Source organism: Myxocyprinus asiaticus, chromosome 25 (genome assembly GCF_019703515.2).
Source record: "Myxocyprinus asiaticus isolate MX2 ecotype Aquarium Trade chromosome 25, UBuf_Myxa_2, whole genome shotgun sequence".
NCBI classification, from domain to species: Eukaryota; Metazoa; Chordata; class Actinopteri; order Cypriniformes; family Catostomidae; genus Myxocyprinus; species Myxocyprinus asiaticus.
This window is the reverse complement of record NC_059368.1, coordinates 3,873,231-3,897,369: the sequence shown is the minus strand read 5'-3', so window position 1 is coordinate 3,897,369 and position 24,139 is coordinate 3,873,231. Positions and strand designations below refer to the sequence as shown.

Sequence of the window (24,139 nt, the reverse complement as noted above, 5' to 3'; positions counted from 1 at the left end):
TTCATAGATTTGGGGATGTAGTAACTAAGGGGGCAAATATTTTTTCACACAGGCCCAGTTGGTATTGGATAATTTTTTTGCTTCAATAAATAATATTATAATTTAAAAACTGTATTTTGTGTTTACTCAGTTTGCCTTTGTTTTATGTTAGATTTGGTTTGAATTTTTGAAACAATTTCGTATGAGATATACACAAAAACAGAAGAAATCAGGATGGGGGCACTGTATGCATGTTTCTTACTTGCTTTTTGGCAGCATAATGGTGTTGTTATGACATCTCCGGCAGGAGCTATCTGGTCAAACCGTGACACCCCACCCTGGAAATATCCACAAGACATAGCTGCCATTACTTGTCCTTTAACCTGTTCTATTCATTTTATTAACAGCATTTCAGGAAACATGTCAAATAACTAAAATTTAGGCAATGCAATTACCCTAAACTGTTTCTCAAACACCTTCCTTGTTTAACTACCTTTCCCTACTGCTTGCATTGTGTAACTCCTGGCTCTCAAAGTCCTCTCACATGATGTCATGCGTACTGTATGAGCCACATAACCAAAGTCACTGCACTGCAAATCTGTACAACCCGTCAACATATGTACAAATACTGTCCAACTTCAATCAACTCTCATTGAGCACAGAGTCTATGCATTTCATTCATCTTCTGTGTTCTATTATGTCAATAAGGACAGTATGGATTCTCATTTGTGCAAACATTGTGCACACATTGAAATTAATTGGTGCGGATGGACCCCCTTCCGTTGTGCAAATGCTCATAGACGCCAGATTTCTCGCCGATCTTTCCATTAAGTCATGCTTGGCCTTCGCATCAATTAGAGCACTAAAAAGAATAGGCTTTCCTTTTACTCTCCCATACCCTTCTCTGGGTTTGGAAAGCAGCAGTTAGTGAGTGTTGAAAGCTCCCTGCAGATTCGTGCAGTTTTCTCTGAGGTCTTTCTTCAGTTTTGTGATGTTCTAGAGTGTAAGTGTATATATAGTGTGTTTAACAGGAAGGCGAGTCGTAATTCTAAAGGCCTATTATTCCCATTGGGAAGCTTGTTTTTAATGTAAGCTTGCCACTGACGATGGCCATGTTTTAGCATGGATACTTCTGGCTGCTATGGTAGAGGGACAGTTCACACAAAAATGAAAATTCTGTCATTATTTACTCACCCTCATTTTGTCCCAAAGATGACTTTCTAACTTCTTTGTAACACAAACATAGATGCTAGTGAGAATTCCATTAACTTTCATTGCATTTGCACCCTTTTTTCCATACAATTCAAGTGAAAAGTGACTTTGATCTTGGCTGGATTCTTGCCAGCACTCTCATGTTTGATGTCATTTAACATTGCAAATGTTCACCAACCCTTGACTCTTGCTGATAATGTGTTTTATATTTTGACATCACTGAAGGTCATGTACTTCTTCTAACGCATTCCTCTTGAGGGTGCATCTGGACTGACATCAAAGGCTGTGCTTTCATAAGTGTTACTGAATACTGTCATACCGTAAGATCCGTCTTACCTTTCAAATTAAATTCCAGGCCAGATCCTTTAAATTAGGAAAAGAGTTATCTGGCCAATGTGGACTCATTCTCTAGAGATATTCGTGTGCCTGAACACAATTAAATGTGGGCGATTATGCAACAATTTTGGCCATAAATCTATGAAGCCCCTAACAGAAGCTTCCAGCCCAATTTGAAGTGATTCCTCATGGGAGAAAGGCATTTTTTGAGAAGTTTTTGTACAGATGTGTTCAATATTCATAATATAAAATTTGGGTAAATCTCATAAACTCTCATGAGTCTCAAACATCTGGGTCATATTTCACCACAAAATATAAAGAAAGAAATGTGAGATTTTATTTTGCTTAACGAAAATGAAGCATATTTTTAGGACCATTAAGATTGTTTGCATTGTGACATTATTTATGTGACAATTAAAGGGATAGTACGCCCAAAAATGAAAATTCTGTCATTATTTACTCACCCTCATGATATCCTAGGTGTGTATGACTTTCTTTCTTCACCAGAACACATTTGAAGAAAAAATTGAAAAATATCTTAGCTCAGTAGGTCCTTAAAATGCAATTGGATGGTGATTTCTCTTTTGAAGCTCCAAAAATCACAGACAGTCAGCATAAACGTCATCGATACGACTCCAGCGGTTAAATTCCAGCGGTCTTCTAAAGCGATATGACCACTTTTGGTGCAAAAAAAAAGATCAATATTTATGTACTTTTTAACTATTAACCATAGCTTACGTTAGGCTTCACGAGAGGGTGGAGTTCAAGCGGTCTCTGGTGTGACGTATTTGCGTTGTATACCGACGTAATCTCACGTTCTCCACTCGACATCCAGGAAGAGCACACAAATGCACCATTGTGTGTAAAGAAACAGATAAATACAGATCTAAACCAAAACCAACCAAGCTACTGTACAGTGTTCCTCCTTCTCACTTGTAAACAGCACTGCTCTTCTGGCTGTGATGCATGTGCTTAAGTTCTTGCGTGTTTCAAATGCCAATGCGATTATGTCACACACGCATACCGCTCCTGACCGGAAGCATGATTTAGAGTTAAAAAAAGTACTTTAATATTGATCTTTTTCACACCAAAAGTCGTGTTGCTGTAGAAAATAATGACGTTTATGCTGACTGTCTGTGATTTTTGGAGCTTCAAAAGAGAAATCTCCATTCACTTGCATTTTAAGGACATACTGAGCTAAGATATATTCTATTTTTCTTCAAATGTGTTCTGGTGAAGAAGAAAGTCATACACACCTGGGATATCATGAGGGTGACTAAATAATGAGAGAATTTTCATTTTTGGGTGAACTATCCCTTTAAGTACATGAGAAAAAATTATATATTATTAAAAGTGTAAATGATTAATACATCATGGTGATAATTGTTGTACAGCCTTTAATATATTCCACCTTGTTGTCGCATGACCTCACATTTTGTCATTGTCATGGTCATTGTCATCTTGGAAACAAAAGAAAATATTTTGAATTTTAAATCCAGTTTTGTGTAAAACATTTGCCTACAGAGATGATGATATAAAAATGTTGTTCCCATTTTCCTGGAAGAGAAAGTCTAATTTTTAAAAGCAAATGTTTCAGTGATGTGATGTAAATTTATTTTTCTTTTGTCCGGATCTACAGTATCAAGTTATTTAAAAATACATTAAAATCCCAGTTCACAAAAAACAGTTATTTGAATACACCTCTACTCTAATGTACATTTCTGAGTTCCAAGTCATTTAGATATTATTTTCTGGGGCTTAAAGTCAAAAATGTCATGTGGCGTAACCATCCAGAGACATTTTTATTTTATTTTTTTACCCAAGAAAGTACTGAGTAATATTTGGTAACTACTTGTACCTAATATGGATGAAGGTTAGGGTTGGGGTAAGGGTTAGTACCTTGTAATTACTGTAGGTGTTGTAACTATATAGAACGTAGAAATGTAGACCAGTACGGTAAAATTACATCTAAAAACTGCAACCATTATTATTATTGCTATAACCACACATTATGTGATAATAATAATAATAATACTTATACTATATAATACTTGGACAATCTTATTTGTCCATGACCCATATCTGCTAAACATTTATTTTTACTAACTTTTAGGAGTACACAACCATATGTGGATTTCTTGCATATGTTTTACAAAAGAAAACAATTGACAAAAAATTTCATTTTCAGTAGTTTTATTGAAAAATGCCTCCTCTGTTTCAGAAATAAATAAGAAAATAAGGCTGTGGAATTCACAATGTGCAGTTACAAACATGAAGCAGCAATACTATATCTGTCTATAGTGTTGCACTTAAATGCCAACTGCATTTGATACTGATAAAACAACAATTACAACAACTATATTCTGGATTAACAAAAATAAAAACAAACAACTACAATTGAAACAAAAACATACTAAATATACACCACAGACATGCAATTCCACCTTAGGTAAAATCAGCTGAGTTCAATCAAACATTCATCCAATATGATCAATATTTGATTTATTATAATGCGATGGAGGGCATGTTTTACTGCGGATGTTTACAAAAAAGACAACCTTTCAGGTGAAGACAGAAATGGATAAGTAATGCGTATGCGATATAAATGACGATTTGTGAATATGCAGATGATTGGAAGAGGCGATGATGTTTGGAAACCCTTCCATGTTAATAAATTATCAAACACCTTTCACCTACGCTCTGCTGTGACGAATGAACACAATTGAACAAATATTTAATGCTATTTTACAAGCAATGGAGTACAAGTGGACAGACAGAAAGCTTTAAGGTTATATTACGAGATTCATGTGTGTGAGATCGTCCGATCTGCTATACTGAATTCACACAGGTTCAAAGGGTTCATTGATCTGTACAGGTCAACGGAACGTCAACAAAGACATAGCCAATGTTTTACCAGACTATCCTTTTGGATCTCGTCTCAGGCAGTGATCTCTTGCGCCGCTGGTTTGGTGATATCTCAAAGTCTTCTTCAGGTATTGGGACTACACGCTCAGCGTCAGGTGGAAACTGTTCTGCTTGAAGATATGGCAGTGGCCAAAATACGATTGTTACCTTTCTGAATGTGCTCGACACAAATGCAACTATGGTAAGTTCAAAGGCAGGGTTAGGAATGGCTGGTTTGAAGGGCACTGATAGAACGGAGTTAGAAATATATACAACAGGGACCAAAAATCTGAGACCACAAGTAAAAATGCTTCTATTTTGCATTATTTTTTTTAAGGTGTTTCTTCAACTTCAAGCAATTTCATGTCCGGGGGTTTGATTTATATTGTTAACTTCTTTGTTATATTAACCTTCCGAGACCCGAGCGTGACTGCTGTGTGCATTTTCAATTTCTCGTTTTGATTTGTAGCACCTAATAAACAAGCAAAAAAATAAAATACAATTCTAGAGCAAATAGGTTTCTAAAAAATTGATATAATTGAAAATTGAAATAGAGGGACTAAGTTGTGAAATTTTAAGTAATACCAAGCTATAGTGATAAAATAAAATATAACCAAATTTATAAATGAAGCAAATGACACAGATGTGTTAATGTTTTTTTTTTTTTTTTTTACTTTCGAGGGAATAAGGTCCCATTTTCCACATGTGGACTTCATCTTTATCAGCACGCTGACACGCAAAAAATTTATAATTTTTTTAAGCGGCATATCAATCGAAACTAGAGATGCTACTCTTTACAACTAAACAGGCTCTTTAGGAGTGCTATACAGAAATCAACGTCACGCTGTTGTGTCACATGACGCGGTGCGCCAGAATTTTAACCCTTAAATGACAGTGTAGAGTCTTATGAACAGTATTCATTCGGATTTAATTAATTTCAATTATGCGTTGCATATAGCGAAGCCAAAATACAAGGTCCACAAATGTGTCCACACATAATAAGGTTATGATTACATTAAAACTGACTTAAAACATTTTTAACAGGCCTAAAATGTAAAATTTATAACTATGATCATCTAATCAATGAAAATGTTTTTTTTTCCCTCCAAAAATCATTTCCACCTCCCCAAACAATTTTGCCCCTAATCATCCCCCCCCCACCAAAAGTCAGTATACTTGTTAACCAAAAGTGTCAATGAAGAGCATGCTTGAAATATGAGACAAGTGATGTTTGAAGAAGAAAAAAAAAATAATTAAAGGGAAATATCCCTCGTAAGCAGAATATTTTTATTGGCCATCATTTCCAGTCAAGCTGTCATTTTGCCAAATTATACAAAAAGTGTGCAAATTTTATTTAATCGTGTGTATTTTGGATACATAAAATGTTAGCTATGAAATAAGCCTTAGCAAGACAAAGTAGTAAGACATTTTATTTCAAAAACGAAATTTCATTTCCATCAGCGTCATTTCCAGCACAGAATTCTATTAAACACAATTCCGAATTTGAGATGTGCAAATGACACTGTTGTGGGAATTTTCATGACAGAAATGGCATAAATCTCCTATAATGCATGAACATACACTGTTGGTCATTGTTAGTAGACAAATTAAAAAATTAGTGAGTGTGAAACATATTTGATGGAGACTACTTTCTAAAAGTTCACAGTGCTAAAAGTGGCTGAAGTTGAAGAAACACCCATGTGTATATGTATATATATATGGATGTAATTTTGGATTTTTATGGTATTTGGTATGCTTCAATGACTCGAGCTGGCATGGACTCCACATTTTTTTGCAAAACCTGATGATCCGTGTTATCCAGCATGATTTGAGAATGTTACACAGAGCATTTTGTGTGTTTCAATGGAAGCAAGGAAATCTGATCTTTTCTACAAAGGAGTTCACATGGTTAATATCACACATTAGATGTGATTAGTGACCTAGAAAAAGAGCATAATCTGAATCTAAAATCTCTTAGTGTTAGTCTTAGTCTTTGTTTTAAAATCCTAAAGCAGAAGAAAAAAAAAAACTCCCAGATTTGTAATGTTTTCTCAGACTTTTGGACCCCACTGTGTATATATATATAAAGACACTGGCAATCATGGGAAAAATCTGTCTTTTAAAACAGCTGCTGATATGGGCATGTTTGCCTTCCAAAAATATCAATATGAGAACTAAAATGAAGATTTCAACCACAAGCCCATTCAGATATTAATTCAGACTATTACTTACAGTCAATTGAAGGAGACATGACCTCAGTGAAACACAATCCAATACTATAACAGTGTACAATCAGAGTACTTCAGATTTGGCCCTGAGGTAAAATCTTAAGGCATGTAAAAACAAAAAGAAGCACTGGTGTTGGCATTAAGCAAAGCAGCAGAATACATTGCACAAGCTCACTACGAGGGTTAAAACTAATTTTAGTGGATTGGGATTCATTTACTAGGCACGATTAGTTCATTTACAAAAATAAACAAAAATCTTTGCGTGAACATGCTAAATGACAGTTGTTTTGTCTACAGATCCACCTGGTTAGTAATTGTTGTGTTTGTTTTTGCGTGTTTTGTTCATGCGTCCCAGCCGACTGCAGCTTGTTTTCGTTTGTTTTGGCTGCCGTCGCTGATGCCCGTGGCTGTGAGTTGTTAGTACCCATCCGCAGATCGTAATCTCTTTTTGTTGTTTTTGTTTGTTTGTTTTCGTTCAATAGTGTTCGTTTAATCATCTCAGTGGTGATTATCCGCACAGAGCCCAATAACACTTGACTTTTCTCAGGATTTCAAAGTGTAAGCAGCACAGGTGCTTTAGAATGTTTATGAACCTGAAACAGGTTAAACAGGATGTTAGAATTCACAGAGGTATCTATCTGAAATGAGGTTATGATAATCTGCTTGGATAAAACCGTGTATTAACCAGGTGCGATGCAAATGCTTTGCGACGTGACAAATCCTCAGCCAATTAGAACATATCTGATGTTTATTCTGCGTTTCATCCAATGTCAAATGAGGGATATTCTTAATTATCTCCAACCATAAAAGGCATTCCATGTTTTGAAGATGACGTCTAAAGAAACAAGTTGCAATTCTAGCATTTGCTTGGCAGGAGTTTGATTGTCAACAAATTGCGAAGAATAAACGATGCTATGTGGTGATAGCATTTGTTTTGCAGGTGTAAAATGAGCATGTTTTACTCATTTAGGCATTTTTATTTGCTGAAAAGTGAATGTTCAACATTAACTGCTTACATCTCCCTGGGTGTCGCCATGTTTGCATATGCATCTTGCCGAAATCAGAGTTGTGGATTTTTGCATGAGTTTCTGAACTAGAAGTGGCATTCTATTGCACTTTTCCAATTGCAAAGTTGAAATTCCGACTTTCCGAGTTGGAATGGAACGCAGCATTAATATCAAGCATGATTTTGGGCCAATAAGATTTCATGATGGCAGGGCTACCCAGCAAATCGCTAATGAACTACAATCGGAGCAAAAAAACTTCAAAAGAGCTCAAAGTTTTTTCCGCTTGTCGCTTTGTGTTGCGCCTGGTTAGGACACCATGTAAAGCAGCTATTTCCTATAATGTAAATAAACCTCACATTATCCATTGCTGCCACTACTATGAAACCAAAGCTACAACGACTCCTGCTCAATTCATGCACTGCATTACACTACTACATGCTATTAATGTTATCATGTTATAAGTCATCAATTTCAACTATCATGCAACAGGCGGAACGAAAACAAGGGTGACGTACCTCTGTAACCCTGTCCGTTATATGGAATTCCGACACACTGAGAAGAGTCACAGTAGCCTGTTGGGCCGGGTGGACCCCGTACTCCGGCGACACCATTGCGACCAGGTGGACCACGGTTGCCGGGGGAACCACTGGGACCAGGGGGACCAGTTCTGGACTCACCTGGTGGGCCTGCAAAATTCAGGAGGAATATTGCCTTAGAATCTCCCCCAGACACAGCTTAAATCTTTTAATTTACTGTACGGTTTCTGGGAGTGAAAACTGCGCAGCAAAGACTGGAAGAGTTATGCCTGCTCGTTACATAACTCTTAGTGTTACATAACTCTTGAGAGCAAACATAATTCGTCCAGCTGCACTGTGTGTAAAAATAAAAGTGGCGGACATGAGATAAAATACAATGAGAAAGAGAGAAAACAGGCCACTTAAACTCATTAAGTTATGTCACATGTGTGGATATGTACAGATTATACTTAGCTATACATTGGGGACAAAACTGTCCCCAGTAGTTGGTTAAACCTGTCAAAATCTTCCCATTGGGGACATTTGGGATGTGTTCAAAGGTAAAAATGAACAGAATTATTAATTTAGTGTTTTTTTTAAATAGTATCTATCTATCTGTCCGTCAGTCTGTCTGTATGCCTGTCTGTTTGTTTGTCCATCCGTCCATTTTTGTCTGTCTATCTATCTATCTGTCTATCTGTCTGTCTGTCTGTCTGTGTGTCTGTCTGTCTTTCTGTTAATGAGTAAAGGTTTGTGAAACATACCAGGTGGTCCGGTGGCACCTCTTTGTCCTCTCTCTCCAATGCCTGGACTTCCTCTGTCTCCTTTTTCTCCGGTCAATCCTAATATAAACACACATAAACACAGCAATATGAGATCAAGCACACATATACAAATGTCCACTTATGGAGCTCACACCTAGACATGCCAAAGACACAAAATAACATCACACCTGAACACCTGTAACAGCACCTGGAGAGAGACGCAGCTGACAAAGCAAAGATTTGTGTCATAGAGACAGATGCGCCAGAACTATATTTTACGCGAGTACGTGAATTCATTGCAAGCATACTGTCCGGTTGTACATACCGTATTTAACCTGCATTCTTGCAATGCTGTGGTCGTAGGTTGGACCGCGGGTGGTATGTGAAAAAGATGCAGGGTTTTGCGCTATAATGGATTGTCCTAAAGTGACCCGACTGTTTAGTGATTTCATGTTTGAAGGACCGCCCCACAGGGGTCGCTACCAAACCAAGCAACTTGCAATTGGTCAATGCTGCAATATCATGGGCCTGTTTTAAGAGCGATAAGCGCAGCGCTATGCCATAAGTCATAAGCACAAAGTCAACACCCCCACTAGTGCGGCGATGTCCGGAGATCGGCCACATGCATTCATGCATGACATGCACCGCACAGAATTCCCTTCATATCCCTTTTCTCTTATGTATATTTTTATCTGTAAATTAGCCTAATTATTTTGGCACTTTTGTTTAATCCCCTTGGTGCTGAATTTTATTTCTCTTTTTATTTTTCTGTTCTGAAAACTTGTGTCTGTTATTGCAAAACAGTAAAAAAGAAGTGTGTCATCTCATTGGCCAACATCCACTTCAGACACTCAGAGAGCTTAAACAACAATAAATAAGGCTTACAGGTTGGACAGTGCAGATTCACTGTCTTTTATTTTTTTACCAGCATGTTGTCAATCACAAGGGATTAATATGAAAAATATTGTTATTTTACCCGGCGTTTCTTTACCGGCTCGGGAACGCGCAGTCCATAAAATGACTGGAAAAACTTCCATCGAGAATAAAATGTGTCCACATGTCTTTTAAAGAAATTTAAGAAAACTCGAGTCTCCTCATGAGTCCAAGTGTAGGCTACCTCTCTGCTATGCTGTTTGTTTTAAGGACAAATGTGATGTATCTGTCATGTGACACTACATTTATGCGTTAATGCCATTTTTCTCGACAAAAACTGTTTCCAAACTTGTTTTTTCAAGACAACTGACGTGTTGACATAGGATTAATACTCTAAACTTAAACGGAAAAATATTACGTCGACACTTGTGAAATTTTATCGATAATTTGTGCTTCCATCAGCTTTATTTTGATGCGCTAAAACTTTTTCCGCAAAAAATCCTTGGATGGAAATGTAGTTAGTGATTGTATTGGCACACACTTCACTTCTACCAGTTGATTTAAATTTTGAACAATTAAATTCACTTATTGAAAAAATTAAACCAAAAATATTTCTAAATTTCACTTCAAACAAAATATATAATCAAAATAATGAAATGATCAAAAAAATCATATAATTGATCCAAACATTTTATACTCTCCAACTTCTTTCACCGGCACCTTTTGCAGTGTCTTAAAAATACTGGTGGAAAAATACCAATAAATACAATTGTAAATAACATAATAATAATAATTGAAAAATAAACCATGACCTATAGTTTAATACAAATCTCATACATTTTTGTTTTATAAGACAGCTACAACTCTACTTTTCAGGGACATAATTTGAAATTCCACTATGTTTTCAGAATTTGGACATGAACTTTATTACCACCTGCTGGTGGAATCTCTAAACTGCAAATGTATGAACTGAATTTAGACATTTTGCGCTGAAAATAGACATGGTTCTGAAACGTCTTAGCGCAATTAACTATTTCTCAGGAAAATAGCAAATTGTGCTTTGAGCCACTTCATTAACATACAATAAACCCACAGATAGCGCAAACACACCCACCCACGTTTTGTGCAATTAGCATTAGCGCGCTCACGACAATTGGATAAGCCGAAGCACACGGTCGTTGCATGTAGCGCTGCGCATTGCGCACTCATGAAAATAGAGCCCTATAAATCCAAGTCCGTCAAATTTCAACCCATGCAAATTTGCCACTGGAAGTCCATTAGGATAAATCCTGATCATGCGGATTGCCATTGAGATTACTGTAGCTGAGCAAGGGTGAATGTCACTGAGCCTTTACCATTTTAAATAATTCACAGTTTACGTAATCTTTCCATGAGCAGTAATAGCACATCGCAAACTGCCTCTGATAAATAGCGCTGATGTTTGTGATCCCAGCACATTCTATACTATCCCAGCCTCTACAATGAGAATGAATTATGCTCGCTGATAGCGTCGTTTATTTGCATGTTGTTATAGCACCTCACTCGCTATTATTTATGACAATAATTTATTCCAATAGAATTATGCTAATTGGTTTATGGCACATGCATGGAAATGAGCCCCCAAAAAGGATCACTAGAAAATAAAAACAAACATCCCTTAAATAAGCTTAAAGGAATATTCTGGCTTCAATGTAAATTAAGCCCAATCGACGGCATTTGTGGCTGTGGTAATAATGTTGATTACCACAAAAATGAATTTCGACTCGTCCTTCCTTTTCTTTAAAAAAAAAAAAAAAAGCAACAATCTTGGTTACAGTGAGTCACTTACAATGGAAGTGAATGGGGCCAATTTTTGGAGGGTTTAAAGGCAGACATGTGAAGTTTATAATTTTATAAAAGCACTTACATTAATTCTTCTGTTAAAGCATTATTTGAGCCGTAAAGTTGTTTAAATTAATTTTTGTGGTAATCAATATTAAAGGAATAGTTCACCCAATAATGAAAATTTGCTGATAATTTACTCACCCTCATGCCATCCAAGATGAATCTGAGTTTCTTTCTTCATCAAAACAGAATTTATGACTTTTAGGATTTCATTTCAGGTCTCCTCCTCCTCTAAAGAATGCAAGTGAATCTCCAAAATGCATATTTAGGGTGCATCAAAATAATCCACACTCCAGTCAACAAATAAAATTCTTCTGAACGCAAACAATTGATTATTTTTTAAAACAAAACAAAACAATACTTATATACTTTTTAACTACAAATGTTCGCTTCCGTACATCTCTGTGACGTGCGCTCATGAGAGGGATGACGTAAGCTCGTTGGTAAGGTCACGCATCACGTGGAGGAGGAGTCAGGAAGCGCGTCATTATTTACATTGTTTTTTTTTATTATTAATATTTGGAAATGTTTTTTTTAAAAAAAATGTTTATATTGTTTTGAAATTGTTTTGGACTGTTTTGGTTTGTGAACAGCACAAGTTTCTCTTGTAAACAATGACGCGCTTTAAACATAAAACATAAAAAACATAAAAAAATAACCATGAAATGTCACTCTAACAATAAGAGCCTCTTTGCACAATTGCAAGAGGGTGACAGCGCACCGAACTAAAGTATTCTGCTTCTAACAGAGGTGCACATTGTAAAATTATAACCACACACTGCCAGACTGCAAAAACCTATCCTGTTAAAATGTTCACACTTTATTATGAGACTACCAAGCAGCTGCATGGCATCGCGCTTATGCAAATTCCAGGTCAATGCACATTCCAAAAAATAAACAAACATTGTTTTATAATCATCATATTATTTTTATACTTTTGCATTTCTTTCCTAAATAAATTTTTTAGCGTAGAGCCCTGATTTGTCCTTACAACCCAAATAAACTTTTCAAATATTCCATGAAATTTGTGTAGTACATTTTTTAAAATGTTTTTTCACAGATATAATTTACCATGGTTTCAAGTCCATTTTTAATTTTTGATTTGTGTTTCAGAGGCAGCATAAGGTTTAATACAGTTTATTTCACATTTATGAGGATCATTATCATGGTGTGCCTTGGAAATTTAATATTTACATAGATGTGCCTTAGTACAAAAACTTTTGAGAACCACTGATCTAGAGACCTGAATCTTCTCTTTAACATGCCGAAAGTGCACTTGACTACACCGCACATCTGGATATATGCCAGGCAATAGTGCTCTTCTCCATCATTTGATGACTTACTGTTGATATGGTTGATAGAACATGTACACAAAAATCTCTTTTAAATAATATGCAGTTTACTGCCTGCTTTCCTCGGGCGGTAATAGCACAATGTTTATTGCACAGGGCAAAACGCATGAAGTATTGTGAATGAAGTGCAAGCTATAATGTGCCTAATTTACGTAGAAAGGAGGCATGTTCGAAAGGAAATGAATGACAGTGATTATTTAAATATTTAAGAAGCAGTGCAATTTCAGCGCTAACTGTGCCCGCTTAAACTAGACTGTAGGTGGTTAGTGAATAAGATGCAATTGTTAAGTGAATTTTTACTGTAATGGAATTTGTGACTGTTTAGTGAATTCACGCTTGAGTTTGTGACATAAAATACCAAGAGCAGCTTTGAGGAGCAACAAAAGCATTTCTACATATACAGTGAGGACAGAAATCCAAACCAACCACACTTCTTTGCTACAAATTGGAAAACCGAGACATGAGGTCTGCTGATCAAAATCAGATGGCTGTTTTTGCCGTATGCTTTATGTTTATGTTATGGTTTGGCTGTTGTTTCAGGTACCTCGGTCTCCCTGGCTACCAGGCAACCCTGGACTTCCTGGCTGGCCATTTCTGCCTATCCGACCGGGCTCTCCACGTGGTCCCTGGGGTCCGGGTGGTCCGGGGGGGCCAGCAGGCCCAGGAGAGTTGCTGTGATAGTTACTGGGGATCTGGTTTAGCATTTCATTAAATCGACCCATTTGCCCTGCAAAATTTAACAATGCCCTTTAGCCATGAATTTACTGACATTATAGGAAATTTTTTTGTGTCTTATTGCTAAAAAAGACAATGAAAACACATGAATACTGGATGAAATTACCATTCACAAGCTGTTCACAAACTTGTCTGGCAATAGAACGCATCATGCTCTGCGATGCAATGTCTCCCTTAAAGAAAGAAAACAAGAGGTCAGCGTTTTCTCTACTCAGACACTTATAAAATGATAAATAAATGAACACATATTAAAATAATCGCTCACTCGTTCTCCTTTGTCTCCTTTAACCCCCGAAGGCCCCTGTATGAATGGAAACCACATTAATCACATTAAATAGTCTATGAGACATCACTCGTTTTGTCCTATTTTACGCCTAAGAGCAAACCATACATTTCAATAAGTAAAGAGTTGGACTGTGTTAGACTTTGTATCTTCTTTGTTGCTGTACTTGCTTTAGGAAATAAAAGTCAATAATAAGGTCAATGTGTTTGGTTAAAACACAAAGATCAGCTTTGTCTCAGATGTTTCTCCTTAAATTTGCTGTAAAATTAATGTGGGTAATGTGGTTCTGAATCTCTACAGCAGACATATGAAATTAATGTGAGAAAAATCTTAAGAACCAGAAGACTCTCACTGTTGTTTTGAAGAAACAATTGAGATGTTAAAGAGATTGCATTTGTGATTTTTATTTCCTCTTTCCTCCTACAAATTAGCAGCAGTTACAAGTACCACACTGTTGTATGTCAACATGAAACTGGAGCGTTTCCATACCGGAACACCTGTGTCTCCAGATTTTCCAGGCTTTCCAGTGGGTCCCGGCATTCCAGGGGCTCCTGGGGGTCCCTGAGCAAGAGAATTAAAGTTCCGCTCTTCAGGAAAACAGATGTCTGCATTACAAAGTTCACATCTGAGTGAGAGCAAACAAATTTTACAACACTACAGAAAATGAAGAGCATACCATAGGTCCTTGAGGGCCTCGGGGTCCCACTGGCCCCTCCTTGCCTGGGGGTCCCTGCATTGAGAACATCCATGCACAGATCCGCATTACTGTACATTGATAACATACTGTACATGCATGTGCACATCCACATGAATCAAAGGTAAATGGGTGAATTTCATGAACACATGTCCAGGTCATATTTCACCCCAAAATCAATAGGAACATGTTTTAATAAAATAAGAAACTATACTTTGCATAAGGGAAATCAAGCCTTTTTTTTTTAGAAACATTGTAAACATTGTGTTGTTTAAATGTTTCCAAGATAATTCTAATTGAGATAATGCAATAAAAATAATAATGTAATACAGTAATGAAAATCATCCTGTCTGGACACTTTTTTATTGTTATTATTATTAAAATCATATGTATTTTGATTAAAATCATAAATTAAAAGGCAGTACAACACATACTACCATAATGTATACTTAGAACTGTACTGTACAAATGTACAAAATATGCTATTTAAATAATATATCACTTTTTCCACATTACAGCAATAGGGACATTAAAGTAGGCTTTTAAGAACTGATGTGACTGATATGTGCTTAATATTCAGGGTTCCATAGAAGTTGCTCAATCGACAACATTTGTGGCATAATGTTGATCACATAAAAAAAAAATCGACTCGTCCCTCATTTCTAAAAACAAAACAAAAAAAATCCGAATGGGGCCAGTTCATAAACATTAAAAAAAACAGGTAACACTTTAAAGGTTCCATTACTTGACATTACTTAATGCATTAGGTATCATGAACAAACAATGAACAATAGATTTTTTACAGCATTTGTTAATCTTAGTTAATGTTAGTTAATACAAATATAATTGTTCAATGTTAGTTCAAAGTGCATTAACTAATGTTATCAAATACAACTTTTGATTTAAAAAATGTAGTAATATATGTTGAAATTAACATTAACTAAGATGAATAAATGCTTAATAAGTATTGTTCATTGTTAGTTCATGTTAACTAATTTAGTTAAGTAATGTTAACAAATGGAACCTTATGGGTAGCTCAGCGAGTACTGATGCTGACTACCACCCCTGGAGTAACGAGTTTGAATCCAGGGTGTGCTGAGTGACTCCAGCCAGGTCTCCTAAGCAACCAAATAGGCCCGGTTGCTAAGGAGGGTAGAGTAATATTGGGTTAACCTCCTCGTGGTCGCTACAATGTGGTTCTCGCTCTCATTGGTGGGCGAGTGGTGAGTTGTGTGTGGATGCCGCGGAGAATAGCGTGAAGCCTCCACACATGCTAGGTCTCCGCGATAATGTGCTCAACATGCCACGTGATAAGATGCAGAGATTGACGGTCTCAGATGCGGAGGCAACTGAGATTGAGGCGAGTCACTACGCCACCACGAGGACTTAGAGCGCTTTGGGAATTGGGCATTCCAAATTGGGGAGAAAAGGGGAGAAAAAAACAAATGGAACCTTTTTGTAGTGTTACCAAAAAACACATATAGTTTCAAAAGTATTGTCATTATGTGATGTGTTAAAATTGTGTAAAATTGCTCACTAACCTTTCTGTGTAAAAATATTTCCAATACTGTTATAACAAGGTTTCATTGTCATGACAATGAAGTTGTATTATTGGTTATAACTTAACACAGAAAAGGTTAGTAAGCGATTTTATCACACTAAAATCATGTTAACATATATAATGTTTACATCTTGTGGCTGTACTTTTGAAACAGTGAGGATTGGCCCCATTGACCTCCATTATATGTGCCACTCTGTAACTGCAATATTTTTTGCAATAAACTTTATTTTGATAAACAAAGGGGCAAATCATTTTCTTACAGTGTTTTTTGTTTTTTTGGTGGGAATCAACATTATGCTGCAAATGCTGTAAATTGAGCTTAACTTGTATTGAACCCGAAACATTCCTTTAATTGTCATGAAAATAATGACATAATGCAAAAAATCTGAATGATCCTAAAAAGTGACTTATATGTTAGTCTCTCTCTATATTTTCTTTTGGAATGAAATGTGACCCAAACATGTTCTTGACTGTTTTCATGAGATTTACTCTATTGTGCTGTACATTAAACGGTCCTCACTCACCCGTATTCCCGCCAGTCCAACAGGCCCAATAGCACCAGCTGGTCCTGGTGGACCCTGAGAGAGAATAGAAGAAAAAACAAAACAATATCAGTCTCAGTGCCAGAGTCCCACTCCAACTTTATATCAGCACAGGTTCCTCACCTCCGACCAAACAAATGAAACAAATTTACACAAACACTTTCCCCCTACATACAATATATTTCTTTCTTGCTTGCTTTATCTTAGTCAGTTTTCTTTTTAGCCTTTGATGTCTTGGCATTAGATTTACAGGGTACTTAATATATTCCAGATCTTTTTTACTGCCGTTATAAACTCTGACTGCATTCTCTGCAAGTCATTAAATGCATGTTGTTATAGCTCCTCCAAAATGGTCACCTGCACAGATCAGCCCAGTCTTCATTAAGATGGATCAAATAACGCAGTCTGTCTTGGAGACGTTGACTATGTTGTATAATCACATCAGTGAGAACAATTCTCTCTTTTTATTAGTTAATTGTTAATTAGACTCAAATAAACATTTGTGTCTGCTTTTTAATTGGAAAAACAAAATGCAGTCACGGTGTTTTTTGGTTGGATGTCAGGAATCAGCCATGGCTGGTTAACTTATGACAATGTTTATGTCACTCCTCTCTCTCTCTCTCTCTCTCTCTCTCTCTCTCTCTCTCTCTCTCTCATTATCTTGATGACACTCATTTAAAGGAATAGTTCACCCAAAAAAAAAAGAAATTGGTCATCATTCACCCTCATGTTGTTGCAAACCCATATGACTTTCTTTCTTGTGACTTGTTGGAATCCACCATCCAAAAATATTGCTGTACTTAAGTTTTAAAGTAGTTTTGAAGTATCAGTAATAAGTATCAGTTGAGCTACTTATGTTTAAGTATGTAACTAAAACCAATAAGATGCTCATTGTCACAGTGATATTATTGCTACAAAACCACCATTCTGCTTTGCCAAGAACAAATACCAATCCAAAGGATTAAATTACTGGCTCTACACATGCTCCAACTCCAAACAATCTAACAAAAGATACGAAATAGTATATTGGAGAACCACAAAATGGTACAGATTATGACTCATTTAAAATGCAGCAACAAACCACTTTATCTCATGGCGTGATCTACAACCATTGTTCAGCACTGCCTCCCAGCAGACCCCCTCCTGAGTTATGACCTAATGTATGCCACATGGAGCTTGTCCAGAGAGGTAGTAAAGGCTATACAATCCCCCACCCCCACAGAGCTCTCCAGAGCAACACTTACTTTCTGTCCAGGTAAGCCAGCATCGCCCGGATCTCCCTTTGGACCTGGACGACCCTAAGTGGGGAAAACGAAAAAGAAAATGAGCTGTCAAACAAACCCCCGGAGCTTCGGTAAAAAACTTCAGTGAGATCCAAGTGAAAATGTAACACATATATCAGTGCACGAGAATAAGACTGAGAGAGAAGAGGGGGATGTGTGAGAGAAATTTCTTAAAAAACTAGAAAGATAATGCGAGTGGTGCTCACCCGTAAAGACTCAACACCATGATGCTAGGGTGTTGTGGGTGGTTGCCAGGGCATTGCTATGTGGTTGTTAGGGCATCTTTGGTAGTTTTTAGAGCTTCAATATGTGGTTGCTAGGGCACCGCTATGTGGTTGAAAGGGCATTTTAGGTGGTTTTCAGAGCATTGCTATGTAGTTGCTAGGGCATTCTAGGTGTTTTTTTGAACGTCGCTATGAGGTTGCTAGGGTGTTTTAGGTGGTTTAATGGAGCTTTGCTATGTGGTTGCTAGGCCATTTTAAGTGGTTTATGGAGCATCACTATGTGGTTGCTAGGCCATTTAAAGTGGTTTATAAAGTGTTGCTATGTGGTTGCTAGTGCGTTCTAGGTTGTTTTCTGAATGTTGCTTTGTGGTTGCTAGGCCATTTTAAGTGGTTTATAGAGTGTTGCTATATGGTTGCTAGGCCATTTTAAGTGGTTTATAGAGCATTGCTATGTGGTTGCTAGGCCCTTCTAAGTGGTTTATAGAGTGTCACTATGTGGTTGCTAGGCCATTTTAAGTGGTTTATAGAGCATTGCTATATGGTTGCTAGGCAGTTTAAGGTGGTTTTTAGAGCATCACTATGTGGTTGCTGTGGTGTTTTAAGTGGTTTTCTAAATGTCGCTTTGTGGTTGCTAGGGTATAATAATAATAATAATAATAATAATAACTTTATTTTTATAGCACTTTTTAGCAATTTAGCACAAAGTGCTTCACAAAACATAAAATCAAAACACACTCAGTAAAACACAAGGTAAAAACAGAAATTAAAAAAAAAAGTTTATACAAATTAGTTTTTAAACGAGACTAAAAATAGTCACAGATTCAGCAGATCTAATATCCCAGGGCAGGCTGTTTCATAATCAAGGGACCTTCACTACAAATGCTCTATCACCTTTAGTTTTGCATCTGGATCTTGGAACAGCCAACAGTTCATGATCTAAGAGATCTAATTGTTTTATATGGTTTTAAAAGTTCTGCTAAATAATCTGCCGCCAAATTTAATGATCTTAAAATCAACCCTAAAATGAATTGGTAACCAGTGCAAAGAAACTAAAACTGGAGTAATATGATTAAAAGACCTAGTTCGTGTTAAAAGTCTTGCTGCAGCATTTTGCACTGACTGTAGCCTTGTTAAAGTATGTTGATTTAAAGTTGAAAACGGTGCATTACAATAATCAAGTTGAGATTAAATAAAAGCATGAATAAGTTTCTCTGTATCCCTAAAACTCAAAACATGTCTCACCTTGGAAATGTCCCTTAACTGATCAAAACACGACTGAACTAACTTCCTGACATATTCAAAATTTTAATTAGTGTCAAAATAGACGACCAGTCTTCTCACCACCTGCTGAATATTTGGGACCACCTGACTTAGTACTGGCTCAATTTGACTTTCTAAAAACATGATTATAACTACCTCTGTTTTCTGTATATCTGCTATACAAGCTTGAAGAACACTTAAATTAGTCAGAGCATTGGGATTCAACGACAAATACAACTGTAGGTCATCTGCATAGCAATGACAATTTATGTTGTATTTTCGAATCATAGAACCAAGCGGTAACATATATAAAGAAAACAAAATTGGCCCTAACTGGCCACAATTTATTGTTGAAGAGGAGGACATCACATCTCCAACAGACACTACAAGGTGTCTACAGGTATTTTTAGATTGTCACTATGTGGTTGCTATGGTGTTTTAGGTGGTTTTTAGAATGTTTCTGTGTGGTTGTTAGAGTACAATAAGAGGTTTTTAGAGAGTCGCTATGTGTTTGCTGGGGTGTTCTAAGTGGTTGCTAGGGTGTACTAGGAGTTTTAAAAGCATCGTTATGTGGTTGCTAGTGTGTTCTAAGTGGTTGCTAGGGTTTAATAGCATACCTCTCTTAAGCAAGCTGCAAGATTTGAGGTATCATTCATGTCTGAAGCACAAATGGTGTGAGTTACGCACCTAAGTTAGGGGTTAGTTCAAATCCTTAACCCAAAGTGTGAGCAATTAGCAAGCAGCACAAAAAAACATAGCAGCTTAGACAAAGAGGAAAACGAAGTAATCCAGTAAGATTTGTGCATTAGCAGCAAGATCACATGGTTTGCAAGCTCTGATATTGCGCGTAACGCTCCAGACGTAAAGAAATGCTGAATCTAGATTTTGCTGCCATTATAATTCCTCAGCCACAACTCCTGGAATAATATAGTCTCAATTATCCCTGTTTGGTGTGCAGAAGAACTGGGAGAGATTTACAACCAGCCAACATCTGATTGTGAGAAGAGACAATGGATATATTATGAAAACACTTTGGAGATGGACTTACCGCCTCGCCCGGGATGGAGAGCCCACTGGGTCCCTGTGGTCCTGGAGGGCCCATCGGACCAGGCAAACCCATTTCTCCACGCGGCCCAACTGGACCCTGCAGAAACAAACAAAGTTTAATTCTGTAGATAAACTTGATGCACTTAGCTTTACGAATGTAGATCATAATGTGGAAAATTAGTAAGGGATAATAACAAAATAAACTTGTATTACCCTGGAGGCATTTATGTAGACTGTAGATTATCCCACTTTTTACACAGCTACTTAACAAATAAATAATTCAATGGACATGATGTAATGATTTGAGATGAAATTACATTATTATGGGAGAAAAAAAAAAGAGACAGCAAAGTCTCCAAAACAGCTGAATTCAACCTCTGGTTTGCATCAGAGTTTTGCTGATGTTATAAACCCCTGCAGGGTGATATTACAAGACTACTATTGTAGAGAGCAGTGTAATAAGCATCAATAAATTAACGAAAACTTTAATAGCAAAATTTTCAAATAAACATTCAAACCAAGAGCTGTATTGTAGATAAATATGCAAACTGAACTAATATAGGTAATTATAAGATCCTATTGACAGAATGATGGATAATTGTGTGGTACTAACAATTTGACCTGGATCTCCCCTCTCACCCCGGGGTCCTTTGCTTCCTGGTGCACCCTGGGAAAATAAAAATGTGTAGAGAGATTACAGAGAGAAAAATCCTTCTATTGGCCATCCAACCAACAATAACAAAGATATTCACAACCATGATTTCAAATTCTGACTGAATAAGAAATATAATGGAAAATATTTAAATTCCTTTTTCATAGTCAAACAATGTTCAAATGTATTGGACATTTTATTGAAACCATATAATACAAAACATATTTACAAGAGTCTAATAAGAGTCTATTACTGTAAAGTTATTACCTATTGCTGTCGATTTTGTAAGTAAACTATGCTAATGTGTTGCAATTGACTTACCACTGGCCCCTGAGGGCCCTGAGTCCCCGTACTGTCTGAAGTGCATGTGCAGGCGTTTGGAAGAGAAGGACACTTGGATTCATCTCTCTAAATCACAGGGGGAAAGATAAAGTAAGTACAAATGCATTAGTGTCAATATCAGTCAACATCAACACTATAAAACGATTCTGGGTGGATTGTGGACATAAGATCTTAAAATCCTAAAAAGAAAAAAACATTTAGAAGTTTCAAAAGCCATTTTATAGGTGGTTAGCAGCCTGACTGCTGGTGTGAATTGGTCTGAGAGTTTGTGGGTGGTATAGCCTTAAATATCTAGGCATTGTAGGTCCAAGTTACAAAAACTGTCCAATCATTGTACTTTGATCATGACAGTTACCCTTTGGTTGCTCCAATGGCAGGGCATTACTGCTATAAGACAGCAGTAAGGAGTACTGTGTTCTTTCCATTAATTCCATTACGTAATTCAAAAAGTGTAGGGAGACAGAATGTTGCATCATTCATTCGCTGCAGAGCTCTTTTGGTGCACTTTGTGAGCCGTGATTCCCTAATTGGCGGATCTTTCTCTGCTATCCATTACAAATTATGCTATTAAATGCAGTTAAAAAAAATAAAGTAATGCAGCAGCATATACCATCAATTAACAACACCGGAGCTCACGGTAGGTCTGTCTTTAAAGGTTTATGGTTAAAATGTACCATTAAAAATCAGTTCCCCAATGAAAAACATGAAAGGGACTTGTGCTTTTGGAACAATACAGATGCTGAAACCTGGGGTTAAGTTGATAGTTAAAGTCAGTATGAAACTGCATTTGCAACCTGTTTTACTTCATAATGTCTTTGCCTACATAAGTGTTTGAATATTGGTTAACATTAACCAATAGTCTGTGCGGCCTTGGTAATATAAAACAATGTCTTTAGTTTGATTCTGGACATATTGATATACTGTAAAAGAGAGACATAGATATGCTGAACTTAATATCAAACCAAATCAAAGCTTTTGGTTGTGGAAACAAGCCATAGCGCTGTAACAGTGTTTATTAAACACGTATTGTGTTTTGACTATCAGGAACCCATGTGCACATTCAAAGTCTTTAATAACTTGCTTATGGAAGACTAAATAAATAATAAGGTGTCTGAAGATGCAGCTGGTCTCATGGTTTGCATTAATAGATGCATATTCTCAATGTTTTTCAGTCCCAGGAAAGTGGTCTTCACCAAAATAAGGCCAAACGTTCTAATGAAATTCCCCAAAACAGAAATGAAAGACGAGAAATGAGAGCACGATGCAACATCAAAGAAAGAAAGTGATCTAACAATATCAATCTGTTTTGACGAGCGCATGTTAAATGTCATGTTAATTTCTGGTCTTCAGGGACATATCAAACACATGGAGTATCATTACATCACAATAAAGCTCAGAGAAAACCTCTAAACTAATCTGGAACAGGTTTTGTGACCTGTGTGGGATTATGAAGCTGAAACTTTATTTTTAGTTTAGCGTGATCGTCAATTAGCTTGTCATTTGCTTTTAATCCAAAGTGACTATGTACCAATGTCTGGAGCAGTCAAAGGTTAAGCCTCCTGCTGAAAGCCACAATGATCGAAGACATGGGGTGGAACGTAAACAACTGTGCAGTTCATAGGTCACCATGAAATTTCACCCAATGTTTGGATTTTCCACCTAAAAGTAACTCTGATCACTAGACCTTTATTAAAGTTTCTTCTTACCATTGAAGGAAGGTCACAGCATCGGTCCCTGCTGGTCCATCCGAGACTGCACACAATGTCAAACATCTGGAGCTGGAACTGATCAACCAGAGAGAAAACGGATGTTACACATGTCTTTGATAAAAGCATTGCGTTTTCAAATAAGTTCAGATGCTCCAACACAAGGATCCAGTCTAGCTGCCAATAAAAAACATGCTGCGATCAGTGTTCATTTTTTAAATTTTTTAGTCATAGATTTAGTCTTTTGACTAAAGACTAAATTTGATCAATATTTCGTTATATGCATTCATTTTAGTTAATTTTACTCTGACTAAAATGGCATGTAATTTCAGTCAACAACAACAAAAACATTTTAGCTGATGGTATTATGAAAAATATCAAAAACAAGACAAGATTATGATATTGCGTTACAAGTTACACATTCTGGCTAGCACATAATGTTCATCAAAAATATGTTTTCATTAAAATAATTTAATTATCGTCATAATGCATTTTTTTCAGTCTGAACTCATTCATTTTATGTGACCGTGGCAACATTTTTGAAAAAAATAATTATGTGCTTCATTACATATTTCACAGCAGGTTCCATGTGAAATGTCCAGAAATATCAAACTTTAACCTAAACCTAACCAAAAGTGTCCTAAAATAATATTAATTATAATTATATTTTTATTTATCACACATTATACGTTTGCACATATACAGTGAAATTCTTTTTTTTCACATATCCCAGCTAAGCTGGGGTCAGAGTGCAGG

At 36.6% G+C, this 24,139-nt stretch overlaps 1 protein-coding gene across 1 annotated transcript in view; it reads right to left on the bottom strand.

The window, feature by feature from the left end:
- Positions 1 to 4,437: 4,437 nt before the first annotated feature.
- The window catches only part of LOC127415538 (collagen alpha-1(XII) chain-like), a 126,616-nt gene continuing 106,914 nt past the window's right edge, over positions 4,438 to 24,139 (bottom strand). The window contains exons 64-77 of the mRNA XM_051654307.1: positions 23,384 to 23,461; positions 21,657 to 21,743; positions 21,297 to 21,350; positions 20,685 to 20,780; positions 18,114 to 18,167; positions 16,852 to 16,905; positions 14,749 to 14,802; positions 14,562 to 14,633; positions 14,055 to 14,090; positions 13,896 to 13,962; positions 13,599 to 13,781; positions 8,946 to 9,023; positions 8,182 to 8,352; positions 4,438 to 4,559 (exon numbers count right to left, since the gene is read on the bottom strand). Of these exons, the coding sequence (XP_051510267.1) occupies positions 4,438 to 4,559; positions 8,182 to 8,352; positions 8,946 to 9,023; positions 13,599 to 13,781; positions 13,896 to 13,962; positions 14,055 to 14,090; positions 14,562 to 14,633; positions 14,749 to 14,802; positions 16,852 to 16,905; positions 18,114 to 18,167; positions 20,685 to 20,780; positions 21,297 to 21,350; positions 21,657 to 21,743; positions 23,384 to 23,461 (1,206 nt within the window). The remainder of the gene's footprint in view (positions 4,560 to 8,181; positions 8,353 to 8,945; positions 9,024 to 13,598; positions 13,782 to 13,895; positions 13,963 to 14,054; positions 14,091 to 14,561; positions 14,634 to 14,748; positions 14,803 to 16,851; positions 16,906 to 18,113; positions 18,168 to 20,684; positions 20,781 to 21,296; positions 21,351 to 21,656; positions 21,744 to 23,383; positions 23,462 to 24,139) is intronic.